The sequence below is a fragment of the Panthera tigris genome, chromosome A1 (genome assembly GCF_018350195.1).
Source record: "Panthera tigris isolate Pti1 chromosome A1, P.tigris_Pti1_mat1.1, whole genome shotgun sequence".
Lineage (NCBI taxonomy): Eukaryota > Metazoa > Chordata > Mammalia > Carnivora > Felidae > Panthera > Panthera tigris.
Window position 1 is genome coordinate 28307787 of NC_056660.1, and position 15947 is coordinate 28323733.

A 15947-nucleotide genomic window follows, 5' to 3' on the forward strand; every position below is an offset into this window, starting at 1 on the left:
TGTATGATTTCATCCCTTTGACATTTATTAAGATTTGCTTTGCGGTCCAGCCTAAGATCTAGTTTGGTGAATGTCTCATGTGTATTTGCAAAAAATATGTATTCTGCCCTTGTTGGGTGCAGAGTTCTGTAAAAGTCATTTATGTTGAATGGTTAATCGTGTTTTCAGATCTTCTCTATCCTGTTTTCCAGTTGGTTTTAGCCGAAGGCTGAGGAAGAAATATTCTTATTTCTATATCCTTCTATTTTTTTCTTGCTCTTCATGAAGTGCTGAGATATATTAAAATATCCAAGTATGATTATGGATTTATCTAGTTCTACTTTTAGTTCTGTCAAGTTTTGTTTCCTGTTTATTCCCCAGCCTCCTCCTTGCCAGGTCACCACCATAGGTTTGCTGTATTCCTCCACAAAGGGTCACAGTTCACTTAGGAAGCTTTCTAAATATACTTTCTCTGCAGGCACTGTCCCCTTCTACTTGCACTAGGTCCTTTCAGGCCTAGTGGTGGCCATGGCTTCCTATTATTGCTAGTCCCAGGATACTGCACTATCCTTGCCCCATCTTCACAAATGGTTGGGCCCTGATTGCTAAATGGATATGTGTGGGCAGAACATTTCAGTCAGTAGGAAAATCCAGTGCAAAAGCCTGAAATGAGTATGAGTCTGATATGTTGACAGAATAGGGAGGAGGCCAGTGTGGCTGGAGTAGAATAAGTCAGGAGGACACTTGTAGGAGATGAGGTAAGAGGAAATGGGGGAGTGAGATCAAAATAGCCTTTTGGACCATTGCAAAGATGAGGATTGAGCAAGGACTTGCATTACTTGACTCCTATTTTATTATGATCACTGTGGCTGCTCTGTTGAGAATAAACTGCAGGGTGCAAGGGTTGAGGCAGGAGATGTGTTAGGTGAGAGAAAAGTTAAGAATGGCTGCAAGATTTCTGGTTTGAGCCCCTGGAAGGAGTAAGTTGCCATTTGCAGAACTGGGGAATACTGTGAGTAGAGCATATTTTGGTGTAAAGATCAGAAGCTCAATTTTGAATATGTTAGGTTTAACATATGTTAGGCATCTCAGTGTCTGTTGGTATCCATGTTTGGAGTTCGGTGGTCTGGGTTAGCGATACAAATTTGAGAGCCAGCAATATATTAGTTGCACTGAAAGATGTAAGACTGGGTGAGCTCGTCAAGGAGAGGTGGTAGGTGGAATAGAAAAGAGGCTAGAACTGGGCCTCTGCACACAGTGTTAGGAAGTTGAGGAGAAGAGGCAGAGCAAGCAAGGAAGACTTGGGGTCATGGTGAGGTAGGAAGGAAAGAGAGGAGGTGATGGGGCTAGGAGTTGGGGGGAGAGGGAGAAAGTGGTAGAATCCCCTATGGTGTAAGTCTTGAAAGGAGGCAGCGCTCCGACTCTACCCCAGAAATCACAGTGGTCAGCTCTTCCTCCTGCCTGCCTCCTGCAGCCAGGCTGTGGGTAGTAACCTTGGCTCCGCCAGTTAACTGCCCTGCCCAGGACTCTTGAGTCATGAGGGAATTACGCAGAGGCTGTATGAACAGTTTACCTGTGGCGGTGTCCTTATTGTTAGAAGATGTATCTGAAGACTAGATTACAGATGAAGAATCATGATTTCTGTAATTTAAGATAGTGTTTTTCCAGCTTTCCTACAGGTTTAAAAATTACCAAAATGAAATGGGGGAAAAAGTTGTCCTCTGGTCATGATGTCCCAGGTGTGGATCTAGTGGTACAAGGGACAGTGTCTCAGTCAGCTTTTCCTAAGATGTGACTTTGTGTGACTTCTGTTTCTCCTTTGCCTTCTCTACCATGCTGTAGACTAGTAACTGAGTCGTGGTCTCTTCAGTAACCCATGGCTCCTGTGAGCTATTTCCTATAACTGCTGTAACAAACTCCAGTGCCTTTAAAAAAAATTATTTAAATTCAAGTTAGTTAACATACCGTGTAGTATTGGTTTCAGGAGTAGAACCCAGTGATTCATAACCCAGTGCTCATCCCAACAAGTGCCCTCCTTAATGCCCATCACCCCCACCCACTTCCTCTCCAGCAGCCCTCAGTTTGTTCTCTGCATTTAAGAGTCTTTTATGGTTTGCCTCCCTCTGTTTTTATATTATTTTTCCTTCCCTTATGTTCCTCTGTTTTGTTTCTTTCCACATATGAGTGAAATCATATGGTGTTTGTCTTTCTCTGACTGACTAATTTCACTTAGCATAATACCCTCTAGTTCCATCCATGTAATTGCAAATGGCAAGATTTCATTCTTTTTGATTGCCGAGTAATACTCCATATATGTACCATATCTTCTTTATCCATTCATCCATCAATGGACATTTGGGCTCTTTCCGTACTTTGGCAATTGTTGATAGTGCTGCTATAAACATTGGGGTGCACGTGCTCCTTCGAAACAGCATACCTGTATCCCTTGGATAAATACTTAGTAGTACAATTGCTCGGTCGTAGGGTAGTTCCATTTTTAATTTTTTGAGGAACCTCCATACTGTTTTCCAGAGTGTCTTCCCCAGTTTGCATTGCCATCAACAGTGGAGAAGTGTTCCCCTTTTTCTGCATCCTCGTCAACATCTGTTGTTTCCTAAATTGTTAATTTTAGCCATTCTGACAAGTGTCAGGTGGTACCTCATTGTGGTTGCAATGCCTTTTTACTATGCTAATTTGAGGTGGGGTTTCTGCTGTAGCAGTTATATGAAATAACTCCAGGAATCACAGGTTGCTTAGAGCCAAGATTAAATGAAGTAACATAAATAATGTGTCTATAACAATATTTGCCAAATAGCCAGTATTCAGTAAGTATTAGCTGATGTCTAGACTAATTCACAGGAAAATTCCTTTGATTTACACTCTAAATATACACATATTCTGTACGAGAAGGTACACCTGAGTTTTACATGATGTTTCTACTTTTCTCTCAACTTTTCACGTAGCTATAATACATTTCTTCATCTATAAAATCTTTTTTAGTTTTTTTTACAGAGTTGCCGATTTCCTCATTTGTAAAGCCTCTGTCTCATATGGTTATTCTGGGAATGTATAAAGTATTTAGCAGATAGTAATCATTCAACAAATGTTGGCAGTTTTTGTTATTACGATGATTTAAGGCCTTAGTCTCTGGGACACCTAACTAGCTCACAACTGGCAATGTTGAATTTGTGTTTTGCACAGCTACTTTTCCTAAGTATCATTGAGCCCTTTACAAAGGAAGTACCAGGTGCAGATGGGATCAGTATGTCTATTTTGCTGTTGGAGAGAGCAAAGCAGAGATTGTTTGGTTTAGTCCTGCACTTTAGAAGATCAGCCACAGCCACAAATTAATGCTACTTAAAATTAGAACCATGTAGAATCTACTGAGAACTTTTGCCTGTTTTGTGCTGGTTTCATGTAGAAATTCTTGGCATATAGGCTGGGGCTTTCCTAGAAATATTGAATTTTTGGATTATGTTGCTGGGGAACATGTTTATAGAAAAAATAGGAACCTATAAAGATGTAATAAGTTTGTAATTTGTATTAAAGATGCCACCTTTTGGATGCTTTGGATGATCTTAAAATGCATTCTTCTGTATTGTTGACTTTATTAGTGTTGCTATTAGTGAGAAAATAATAAATTGATAAATTCTGTAGTACCTCACCTTTTTTTGCTAATGTAGCATTTAAAATCTGAATTTCCCCAGTGCTTCACTTCTCCATTATATAACTTCTACTTTGGATACAAGTTTTAGAGCATAGTGGCTGACATAGGTGTGTCGATGGGGCCTAACATAGGCAGGCATGTGCATTTCTATAAAGTCCTCAGGGCAGTCATTGTTGGGAAAGGCATAGTGTGTTGTTTTATTGTCTCTTGTAAAGGTGTGTTTCCTTTTTCTCTTTTTAGGTGATACAGTTAATATTGGAGATGTATCCTACAAGTTGAAAACTCCTAAGAGCCCAGAACTTGTGCCACAGAATTACAGTAAGAAATACTCATTTATTTATGAGTGAATGCCTTTTAACTTTTCATTATGGGAATTTTCAAAGATATCCAAAACTGGAGAGAAGAGTGTAAACGTGATGTACTTATCATTCAATTTTAACGTTTATCAGTGTATGCCAGTCTTCTTTTAACTGACTCTTCTAGTCTTTGTTCTGGAGTATTTAAAACTTATCCCAGACAGACATCCTATCACTTCACCCCTGAATATTTCAGTAAAACATTTATTTTTCACATACTTTTCTTTCTTTTTTTTCAATTGGGATCAAATTTACATATAATAAAATGCAGAGACCTTAAGTATTCATTTTGGTTAGTTTTGGCAGTTTTATAAACTTGTGTAACCACCAAGATTACTTGCATTACCTCTGAATATTCTTTTGTTCCCCTTCGCCTCTGATTTGCCCCGGAAGCCAATGGTCTTGTTTCCTACCATGATGGATTAGTTTTGCCTGCTCTTGAGCTTTATGTAAATAGAATCATATAGTATAGTTTTCCTGTGTGTGTATTTGGCTTCTTTCCATCAAGGTAATGGTTTTAAATCCATCCATGGTCCTGTACTGATCAGTTTTTAATTGTTGAGTAGTGTCCTGTTATATAAATAACAGCATAATTTATCTGTTCTGTTGATAGGCATTTGGGGGTTTCCATTTTTAGATTGTTGCAAATAAGGTTCTATGAACATTCCAGTACAAGTCCTGTAGTCATGACTTTTCACTTCTCTTGAATAAATAATGAGGAGTTGGGTTGATGTGTCATTGGGTGGATGGCTGTTTCGCTTCATGAGATACAGCAAACTGTTCTCCAAGGTACTTGTGCTGTTTTAGCCTTTGACCGACGGTGATGTTCTGTATCCTTGCCGACATTAGTATTTCTAATCTTTTTGATTTTACTCGTTATACTAGGTGTGAAATAATAACTAGTCATGGTTTTTGTTTTGTAACAGCTTTACTGAGATACAATTAATATACCATAAAATTTACATTTTTTAAAAACTTATCGTCTTAAAATGTACAACTCAGTGGTTTTTAATGTATTCACAGAGTTGTGCAACCATGCCACTCTTTAACTTTTGAACATTTTCATCACACCAAAGAGAAACCTCGTACCATTAACTCCTTGTTTCCTTCTCCAACAACTTCATACACCCCACACCCCCCCATCCTTCAGCAACCGCTACTATATTTTCTGTATCTATAGATTTGCCTACTCTGAACATTTCATATAAATGAGATCATACAATATGTGGCCTGTGTCTGGCTTTCTTCACTTACAATGTTTTCAAGGTTCATCCACGTTGTGGCCTGTATCAGTACCTGATTCCTTTTATGGGTAAATAATATTCCATCGTGTGGCTATACCACATTTTGTTTATCCAGTCATTGGTTGACAGACATTTGGTTTTTCTCTATTTTTAGGTTGCTATGAATAATACTGTTATGGACATTCATATAAGTTTTTTGACAGACACGGGTTTTCAGTTTTCTTGGGTATATATTTAGGAGTGGAATTGCTAGGTCAGATGGTAGCCCTCTGTTTAACATTTTGAGGAATTATCAAACTGCCCTCCGCAGAGGCTGCCCCATTTTACGTTCACACCTGCAGTGTCCGGGGGTTCCAGTTTCTCCACATCTTCACCAGCATTTATTATTACCTGTTTTTATTACGGGAAGTGGTATCTTGTTGTTTTGATGTGCGTCTCCCTAATGCCTCACAGGCAATTTTTTGCTCAAAATCATGCCACTTCTTTTCTCACAATTCCTTAAATGAATCCTAATACTTTAGGAACAAAGATCATTCCTTACCTTTCATGATCTAGTCTCAGCCTCATCTCTTATGACTCCCCTTCCTTATTTATGTTCCAGTCATTGGACAAAACGGCTATTTTTTTTTTTGGTTCACTTTTCAGATTCTTCAACTAGACTATGTGCTCCTTGAGGGAGAATGTCTCACTTTCATCTGACATAAGTTTCCAATGACTCTGCCTCCTGAATGGCTCTGCAGACTGTCCTCTCCTCTTTGCCTCACTTTTATTTTACTGCATTTTTTCTTTTTTTTGAGTTATTTTCTCAGTGGTCACTCCAGGGATCACAATTACCAATTTAGCTTAAAACAAACTTGTTCCTATTAATAACTTAATTTCAGTTGTGTGCAAAAACTTTTTCTAATGTAGCTCTTTTCCCTTCTACTTCCTTTTTGCTGTTATCATACAAAATAGGTCTTTAAAATTTTTTTTAATGTTTATTTTTGAGAGAGAGAGAAAGAGAAAGAGAGAGAGAGAGAGAATGGGGGAGGGGCAGAGAGAGAGGGAGACGCAGAATCTGAAGCAGGCTCCAGGCTCTGAGCTTTCACTACAGAGCCCCATATGGGGCTCGAACTCACAAACTGCGAGATCATGACCTGAGCTGAAGATGGACGCTTAACCGACTGAGCCACCCAGGCACCCCCAAAATATATATTTGTACATTAAAATCTATCATCACAATTTTATAATTATCACTATATGAATTTGTCTCTTAAGTCAAGAGAAAAAAGGAATTACGAATAAAAATATGTTCATACTGTCTTTATATTTACATATTTACTAGTATTCTTTGTTTCTTTGTGTGCATTTGAGTTACCATCTAGTGTAGTTTCATTTTAGCTTGAAGGAGGGACTCACTTTAGTATTGCTTGTAGGGTAGAGCTGCTAGTGATAAATTCTCTCAGTTTTGGTTATCTGGAAATTTATTAATTTTACCTTTGTTGTTTGATGAATTCTTGATTGACAGGTTTTTTTTCTCCCCAGCACGTTCAATATGTCATCCTACTGCCTCTGGCCTCCATAGTTTCTTTTTTTATTTACTTAAAAAAAATTTTTTTTTATGTTTATTCATTTTTCAAAGATAGAGACAGAGCGCAACCAGGGGTGGGGCGGAGAGAGAGGGGGACACAGAATCTGAAGCAGGCTCCAGGCTCTGAGCTGTCAGCACAGAGCCCGACGCAAGGCTCGAACTCACCAACTGTGAGATCATGACCTGAGCTGAAGTTGGATGCTGAACTGACTGAACCATCCAGGTGCCCCAGGCCTCCATAGTTTCTGATGAGAAATCAGTTATTGATTTTACCAAGAATCCCTTCTGAGGATGAGCCACTTCTCTGTGCTCTCATACAGTCCATTTATCTTTGTCTTTTGATGGTTTGACTATGATGTGTTTAAGTGTGGTCTCTTTGAGTTTGCCCTATTTGGAGTTTGTTGAGCTTCTTGGATATGCATAGTAATGTTTTCCATTAATTTGGGGGAGTTCTTTGTAATCATTCTTCATTATTATTTCTTCCCTCCTCTCTGTCTTTCTGGGACTCACATGATGTGTGTGTTAATATACTCGAAGGTGTACTCTAGCTTTCTGAGGGTCTGTTAATTTTTCTTTATCCTTTTTTCTTTCTGTTTCTTGGGCTGGATAATCTCAATTGACTTATTCAAGTTTGCTGATTATTCCGCCTGCTTACATCTGTTGTTGAGCCTCTTTGGTGATTATTTTTCATTTCACTTATTATAGTTTTTAACTTCAGAATTTCTCTTTGAATTTTTTATAATTTGTATTTATTGATATTTTTTAGTGAGATATTGTCATACTTTAAATTTTTAGACATGATTTCTTTTTGTTCTTTGAACATGTTTGTCATAGCTAATTTAAAGTGTTTGTCTACTAAATTCAGTGTCTGGCTTCCTCAAAGATTTTTTTTTTTTTTTGACTGCTTTTTTCCTCTGTATATACTATACTTTCCTGTTTCTTTGTGTTTCTTATCATATTTCTTTTGAAAAGTAGAGCTGTTAACTAGTATAATTGGACGACTCTGGAAATCAGATGCCCCCTTCCCTAGGCTTTGGTTTTGCTCCTGTTTGTTTAATGACTTTTGTAGACTATTTTTCTGAAGTCTATATTCTTTGCCATATGTAGCCATTGAAGTTTTTACTCAGTTAGCTTAATGGCCAGCCAGTGATGGAAGAGAGATTTCTTAAATGCCTCAAAGAAATCAGTTCTCTTAGCCTTTGACTAGGGTCTCTTGTGTGTATGCTGGACATGATTTCAGGGCTTCACAGGCAGCTTACAAGTTTGCTTGTGTCTTCCTGCTTGTGCAAATCTTCAGTGTCAGCTGAAGGTGAGCGATTAGGCCCTTCTCAGAACTTTCCCAGACATGTGCATGGCCTTCTAGATTCCTAGTTGTACACTGTATGCCTCGGACATCTTACTCCCAGTTTTTCCTTTTAAGTTTTTTGTTTGTTTGTTTGGTCATCCTCTTGTTAGCTCCAACTAGTTTTGGTGCCTCCAACTGTGATGTTAAACAGTTGTTGATTTTTTGTTGTTATTTGCACACTGGGAGCTCCGAGTGGGTCACATGAAGTCAAATTCTAAAAAATGGAGCTTTTCGGCAAGCTGTTAGATAAGTCAAGTAGGGATAGTTTTCTGGGGGTGGGACTCCTAGGAAGCTGCAACCCTGTTCTGTCCCCTCCAGTGGTTGCCAGGCTGCTCGTTTTCACCAGCATTGTAGACAGTTGTTTTTCAAGGTTTCCAGAGAGCTGGGGAGAGAGATGGGGAAAGGGCAAGTTAAAATACCACAGAACTTACTGTTCATACTAAGGGTCACCTATTTTTCTTGGATAAATGATCGCCAGATTGTTAGAAGTCTTGTTAATTTCTAGAGTTCTGAAAAAAAATTGATTTTGACAGTTTTTTGCAGTGTTGCCATTGGTTTTTTGGAGGAGTGGATTTTCAGAGGTCCTTACTCTGCTATTCCAGGAGTGCATGTCCTCTCACTGTGGTTGTAATTTGCATGTCGCTGATGAGTAATGGTGTTCAAGATATTTTCCTATAATTAATGGTTATTTGCATATCTTTCATGAACTATCTTAAAATATTTTGCCTATTGAAAGAAACTGAGTTCACCTTCTTATTGTTGATTTGTAACAGTTCTTTATATACTCTAGACACAAGTCCTTTGTCATGCTTACCTATTATGAATACTTGTTTTCAGTCTCTGCCTTGCCTAATCGTTTTCTCAGTGGTATCATTTAGTTGGCAGAAGTTTTGGTTACATACAGTTTATCTTTTATTGTGGCTAGTGCTTATTATGTCTTAGAAATCTTTGTCTACTTCAAGGTTGTGAAGATAAGTCTGTTGTTTTTTTTTCCTAAGAACTTTAGAGCTCTGTTTTATTTGAAAGGGATAGGTCCATTTCATCTCAGTTTTAAAATTTATTGGCAATTTTTTCATAATGTAGCCTTTATTATTCTTTAAATATCTGTAGAATCTGCATTGCTATTCCCTTTTTTATTCCTAATATTGGAATGAGGGTTTTTTTTTTCTTTCTCTTTAATCACCCTAAGGAGTTTATCAGTGATACTAACTTTCAAAAAAAATAGCTTTTTGTTGATTTTTCTCTGTTGTTTGTCCATTTGTTATTTCACTGATTTCCACTCTTTAATACTTCCTTACTTTTATTTACTTTGGTTCCTATTCTTTGTCCAACTATTTAACATAGAGGTTCAGATTTTCCCCCCCTTTTTTCCCCTAAATTAGATCTCCAAAGCTATAATTTTCCATTGAAATAGTGCTTTTGCTCTACCTCATAAAAGTTGATATGTTATGGTTTCATTATTATTTCTCTCAAGATATTACTAAAAAATCACAAATTTTTTCTTTGGTTAGAGTTATTTAGAAGTGTGTTTGCTTCATTTTCAGTATTTGGTTTGTTTTTCTTTACCTTACAGTTATTGATTTCTAATTTAATACTATTATGATCAGAGAATATTCTCAGTTCTTTGAAATTGAAATTATTGAGACTTATGATCAGCATATGGCCTCTTTGAGTGAGCATTTCATGTAAACTTTGAAAAGAATTAATGTTCTGCTGATATTGGCTGTTGTAGTCTATAAATACAGATTTGGTCAATGTTGACAATATTGTTCAAGTCCTTTATGTTTTTATTGATTTTATCTACCTCTTCAGTCAATAAAGTGTTAAACTGTCTGTTATGATTGTAGATTTGTCTGTTTTCCCCTTTATCCTACTCATTTTTATTTTGTATATTTTGAACCTCTATAATAGGTATGTACACATTTATAATTGTTATGTCTTCTTTGTGAATGGTCCTTTTTATTATGCAATGCTGTCTTTTTCTGGTAACACTGTTTTTCTTAAAGTTTATTTTGTCTGATAATAATGTGAACCATACCATCTTTCTTGTGCTGTTTGTATGGTATGTTCTTTTTCATTCTTTTACTTTCAGCTAGTTGTGCCTTTATATTTCAAGTGTGTCTTTTGAACAGCTTGTTCATCCATTCTGACAAGCTCTTTCTTTGAATTGGAATGTTCAGCCCATTTACATTTAATATAATTATTGATTTAGATGTGTTTAAGTCTACCATCTTGATGTTTTTTTGCTCTTTGTCCTGTTTGTGATACATCTTTTCTTGTCTTCTTTTCAGGGACAATATATCCATGTTGTCTCTTTCATAGGCTATCTCGTTATGCCTCTTTTTCTAGAGTAGCTCTGTCCAATAGAATTTTCGGTAGTGATGGATATGCTTTATATTTGTGCTGTCCAATATAACAGGCACTAGCCACATGTGGTTAGCCATTCAAAATGTGATCAGTGCAATCAAGGAAAATAATTTTAGATTTTATTTCATTTTAGTTAATTTAAACTCAAATTTAAATAGCAACATGTGACTAGTGGGTACTCTATTGAACAGAGATGCTCTAGAGATTATAATATGCATCTACAACTTACCATAGTCTACTTTCAAATAATACATCTATTTTAGGAACAATGTGATCACTTTTCAACACTGTGCTTTCATTTACTTCTCACACCTTTGGTAGTCTCGTTTTCATATATTTTAATTTCGTTAAAATTAAATATGCTAAAACACTATGATATTATTATTTTTTTACTTTAGGCAATCAATGGAATTTTAAAGAAATTGAATATATATATGTAAAATGGAGATGGTTTTTAAAGTTTTTAATATTTATTCATATTTTGATGCTTTATGCTTCTTTTCATTTCATTTTGCAGATTCAGACATCTCTCTGAAGGCATTTCCCTTCAGCCCGAAGAGTTTCTTTACCACTTCTTTTAGTAGATTTGTGATATGAATTCTCTCCTCTGTTGTCTATCTTTTTTTTTTATTTTTATGTTTTTTTTTTAATGTAAGCTCCATACCCAATATGGGGCTCAAAAACTCATGACCTGAGATCAAGAGTCTACTCTGCTCTACTGACTGAGCCAGCCAGGTGCCCTGTATCTCTATAGTCTATCTTAAAATGTGTTTATTTTACTTTCATTTTCAAAGGATTTTTTTTTTTTTTCTGGATACAGAATGCCAGGTTTTTGTTTTGTTTTGTTTTTTATATCTTCTGGTTTCTGTTGTTTCCAACAAAACACCAGCTGTCATTTTTGTTGGGCTCCTATTTGCAATTTGTCCTTTTTCTCTATCTGCGTTTAAATTTTTTTAACCAAAAATTTGGCTTTGATGTACTTAGCTGTGGTGTTCTTTGAATTTAACTTCTTTGTGTTTTTCTGAGCTCCTTGAATCTCTGGGTTAATAACTTTAATCAATTTTGGAAAATTCTTGGCCATAATTAAGTTAATTGATTTTCTTTTCAGCTTTGTATGATCTTGTGTTAGTCCCTTTTGATGATTCATTCATTTCTGTTAATACATTTTTCATTTCTATGTCCATTTAGCTTTTCTTTATATTTTCCATCTCTTATGCTGGAATATATTCATGTTTTCCTCCTTTTCCACAAGTATTTTAACATATTTTTCAGGGTCTAATAATTCTGGCACCTAGACTATTTTTAGAACTGTTTTTATTGATTTTTGACCACGGATCACATTTTCTTCTCTGTCTCATAATATTTTATTGTATGCCAGATATTGTGTATAAAGGAACAGTAGAGATTGAAGTAAATGATATTTACCCCAGAAAAGGGCATGTCTCTGCATCTGCTAAGCCCCATGTAGGGAGTTGGAGGTGTGGTGGAGGTGGGGATGGGAGCATGGGAGGAGGGAGTGTGAGGTGAGTTGGTCTAATATGTGCTTGACTTGGGACTGGCCTTTGTTTTAGCTTAGTTGCATTCCATTTATCTCTACCTTTAAAGGTTTTGAGAAAGACATCAGGACTTTCTTTATAGCAATGTTCAGGATGTGAATTCTGGTGAGATTCCAGAGCTTTCTTTATGGTTTATAGCTGAATCTCTAGCTCTACCAGCCATGGCTAATCTCTCTTAGCTTTATAGCTGCATCTTTGGATTGCTGGGGAGTTTAGTCATTTAGTCCTGTATTCTGCTTTCTCCAACCCAGATCTCCTTTATCCTGTTGCCCTGCCTCCAGCCTCCAGAGGACATGTCAGTGAAGGCCAGGAGTGCCCCAACAGGATTTATCTCAGCTCTTCTGCCCTAATGCCTTGAGTGTGACTGCTCCCTAATACCGTATAAGGCCATGAAGTGCCTTGGAGGGATTTCTGTTGCTTCTGTCCCACTCCCAGCCTTCAATGGGTTGTTGCCTTGCACTAAGAAAAGGTCCAGCATGCTTCAGGAAGAATCCTCTCAGTTCTTGCCCTGCGCCTGGTTTTTAGTGTGCACTCCTGTGTACTCAGTGAGGGCCAATGGGAAAGAGTTGGTGGGTAGGTGTAGACTCTCTTTGTGGCTAAGGCTTCTCAGTAGACTAGTTCATCGTGTCAGCTCGTGTGAGGCCATTGTAAGTTTTAAAATTCAGTTTTAAAGTTCAGCTTGCTTATCCTGATACACCTATGGCAGATTCTTCCTTCTCCTGCCAGTCTACTAGGGGGAAAATTAGCTCTGGGTCTCTTCTCTTCTTGAAAGTACTCATTACTTTCTAGAATTTGGTTCATTCAGGTTTCTTTGTATTCTTAGCTGTATGATGGGTTTTAAGAAACTGTGATTTGGTGGGCCCCCAGGGTGGCTCTGTCGGTTAAGCATCCAACTTTGGCTCAGGTTGTGATCTCGTTGTTCATGAGTTCAAGCCCTGAGTCATGCTCTCTGCTGTCAGCACAGCATCTTCCTCGGGTCCTCTGTCCCCCCCTCTCTCTATGCCTCTCTTGCATGCAGTCTCTCTCAAAAATAAATACACATAAAAAATTATTAAAAAAAAAAAAGAAACTGTGAGTTTTACAGATCTACTGCCTTGTTCTGGTTGTTAGGTTGAAAGTAAAATTCTGTTGCAATTCTCTTCATCCTAACTAGAAGTGGGAGTCAGGAACATTTATTTTTAATATTTATTATTTAATGATTATACCTAATCATATTATTATACTTGATAGGTTTTCTGGGGGTAGGACTAGGGACTTAAATCTTGAACAAGTTGTTATGTTTACCCAGAGAAAAATTAACAAAATAGATTTAAAACACCTTACATGATACTGGTATGTGATAATTGAAGAAAACACTCATTTTTTTCCCCCTGATTCCTGGATCTTATCTTATTATGAATGTAGCTAACTTTTACAATTAACTTTTAAAGTGAGGAATAATATCCACTCTTGATAGATGATAGGAAGACTGATACATAGTTTGGGTTCTATATGGAAACATCTATTTGAGAGGGGGAGGATTAGGTTTAAAATTTTGTGTGTACTGTTTCCTAGATAAGAATTTCTTCCCTTCTTTTTCTTTTCTTTCTTTATGTTTTTTTTTTTTTTAGATGTGTGAATTTCTGTAGTCATTTAACTGCTCCAGATTTCCTTGACATTATGGGAACGATCATTTCAACCTTATGGGTATACTGTAAGGATTGAATGAAATAGCTTATGTGACATGCATGGCATCGTGCCTGGCACATGGTGCTCAATAACTATATGAGTCCCTGACACAACCATTTCCTCAGTCTCCTGATTCTGTTCTTTCTCATTTCCCCATTATCCCATGTCTGTAACACAGTTGTGTATGGTTATTACTAAAGGCTGCTATGATTCTGCTTAAGAGATATGCTAAAAATATTTTCATTGTCATTTATAGTCTTACCCTTAAAAAAAATGAATCTGGAATGCATCTTCTCTAGATTTGATTTTGAATTTGCTCCTACTTAGGTTGTTTCCAGAATCACACGTGGTGGTGGTAGGCTCTTCAAAAAAGCTTCAATATTCTTTTAAAGGCAAACACTTCATGTGTTTACAGTGTGGAAAGAATGTTGGCCTTTCAAGTCCCACCTAGACAGGAAGCATCGTCATTGCCTGACAGCTCTCAGCAGGGGATAGCACTATCCTTCTCTTCTTTTAACTTAAACTAAGATGCCATAGTCTCCCTCCTATTGGGGGTCTGCTAAAATATTTTATTGAAGCCCAGATGCTAAGTTATTTGGGGGATCTTATTAAGTAAGAGAATGTATAATAAGACTATACTAGCTTTAAGGATTCAAGGGATCTCAGTAATAATATCAATTTTAAGACTTACATGCTTTGAATGAATGTATTTTCATATTTTGCAAATGACTAGGGGGCAATACAGCAGTGGCTGGCTCAAATCAAGTTCCAGGTATAAACGATATCTGTTTTTAAATATAGCATAACTATAAATTGCCACCAAAAACCCCAGAAAAGCAAACAAAGAAAAACCCTCAACATTTTATGGCTTTATATACTTATGATTTTTATTGCTGTTTTCATACATCTCTTATGTAGTCAAAATTTTTCATTTCTTTTGTGTTTAGTTATTAGTAGCTTTCCCTTTGAAATTTATCAGAAGAGAATTTATATTGAAAACTGTTGGATGGTGTATAGGCTCCAACTTTCATTTTCTGTGCTTGCTATCCATTCATCATTGTTCCCACCATATTCATAATACAAGTATCCTTAGATATATTATTGTTTGTATATCAAAATGACGGTAGCACGTTTTACCCACTAGGAAATACTAACGTTGTCTCTACTAGTCTTTTGTATGAGCAACGGTACCCAGATGTAAGGAAAAGACTATTTGGAGTTTGTTTAACTTGAAGTAGGAAAAATGGCTGAGCTAATAAGTCAACCCAAATCTTACATACCCACATAAGCATTACATGTTGCTACATATTTATTAGGTTAGATATATTTATTTATTAATGAAACATGTTTTTGTGCATCTACTTACTATATTAGGTTCAAATATCATATTCTTTAAAATATTTCTCCCTCTCTCAGACTATTTCCAAGATGGGAAACTTATAATTCTTTGACTTCACTCTTGCTATTACATGACTGATTAGAGATTATGGGTTTTTGGCTATGAGAGAACGTTGATAGGTTTTTTTTACCTCTTTTGGAGTTACTTTTTATTTTTATTTATATATTTTTTTAACATTTATTTTTTGAGAGTCAGAGAGAGACAGAGCACAAGCAGGGCAGGTGCAGAGAGAGGGAGACACAGAATTGGAAGCAGGCTCCAGGCTCTGAGCTGTCAGCACAGAGCCCGACACGGGGCTCGAATCCACAAAGTGTGAGATCCTGACCCAAGCCAAAGTTGGTCGCTTAACCGACTGAGCCACCCAGGTGCCCCTCTTTTGGAGTTACTTTTTAAAATATTTTGGGGCACCTGGGTGACTCAGTTAGTGAAGCATCTTACTCTTGATTTTGGTTCAGGTCATGAACTTGCGGCTTGTGAGTTTACGCCCTGTATCAGGCTCCACGCTGATAGTGCAGAACCTGCTTGGGATCCTCTCTCTTTCCCTCTGTCTCTGCCCCTCCCCTGCTCTCTCTCTCTCTCTCTCTCTCTCACACACACACACTCTCTCTCTCTCTTTCTCAAAATAAATAAATAAACTTAAAAAAATATTTTAAAATATTTTGACAAAACAGATGAACATAGGGGAAGGGAAGGAAAAATAAGTGAAAACAGAAAGGGAGGAAACCATAAGTTCCTCTTAAATACAGAGAACAAACTGAGGATTGTTGGAGGGGAGGTGGGGGGGGTGGGCTAAATG

At 37.0% G+C, this 15947-nt stretch overlaps 1 protein-coding gene across 2 annotated transcripts in view; it reads left to right on the forward strand.

Annotated features, from left to right (window-relative positions):
• VWA8 (von Willebrand factor A domain containing 8) overlaps window positions 1-15947 on the forward strand; it is a 366248-nt gene that overhangs the window by 15550 nt on the left and 334751 nt on the right. For both annotated transcript variants that reach the window (XM_042977303.1, XM_015538962.2), the window contains exon 2: window positions 3887-3964. In XM_042977303.1, the coding sequence (XP_042833237.1) occupies window positions 3887-3964 (78 nt within the window). The remainder of the gene's footprint in view (window positions 1-3886; window positions 3965-15947) is intronic.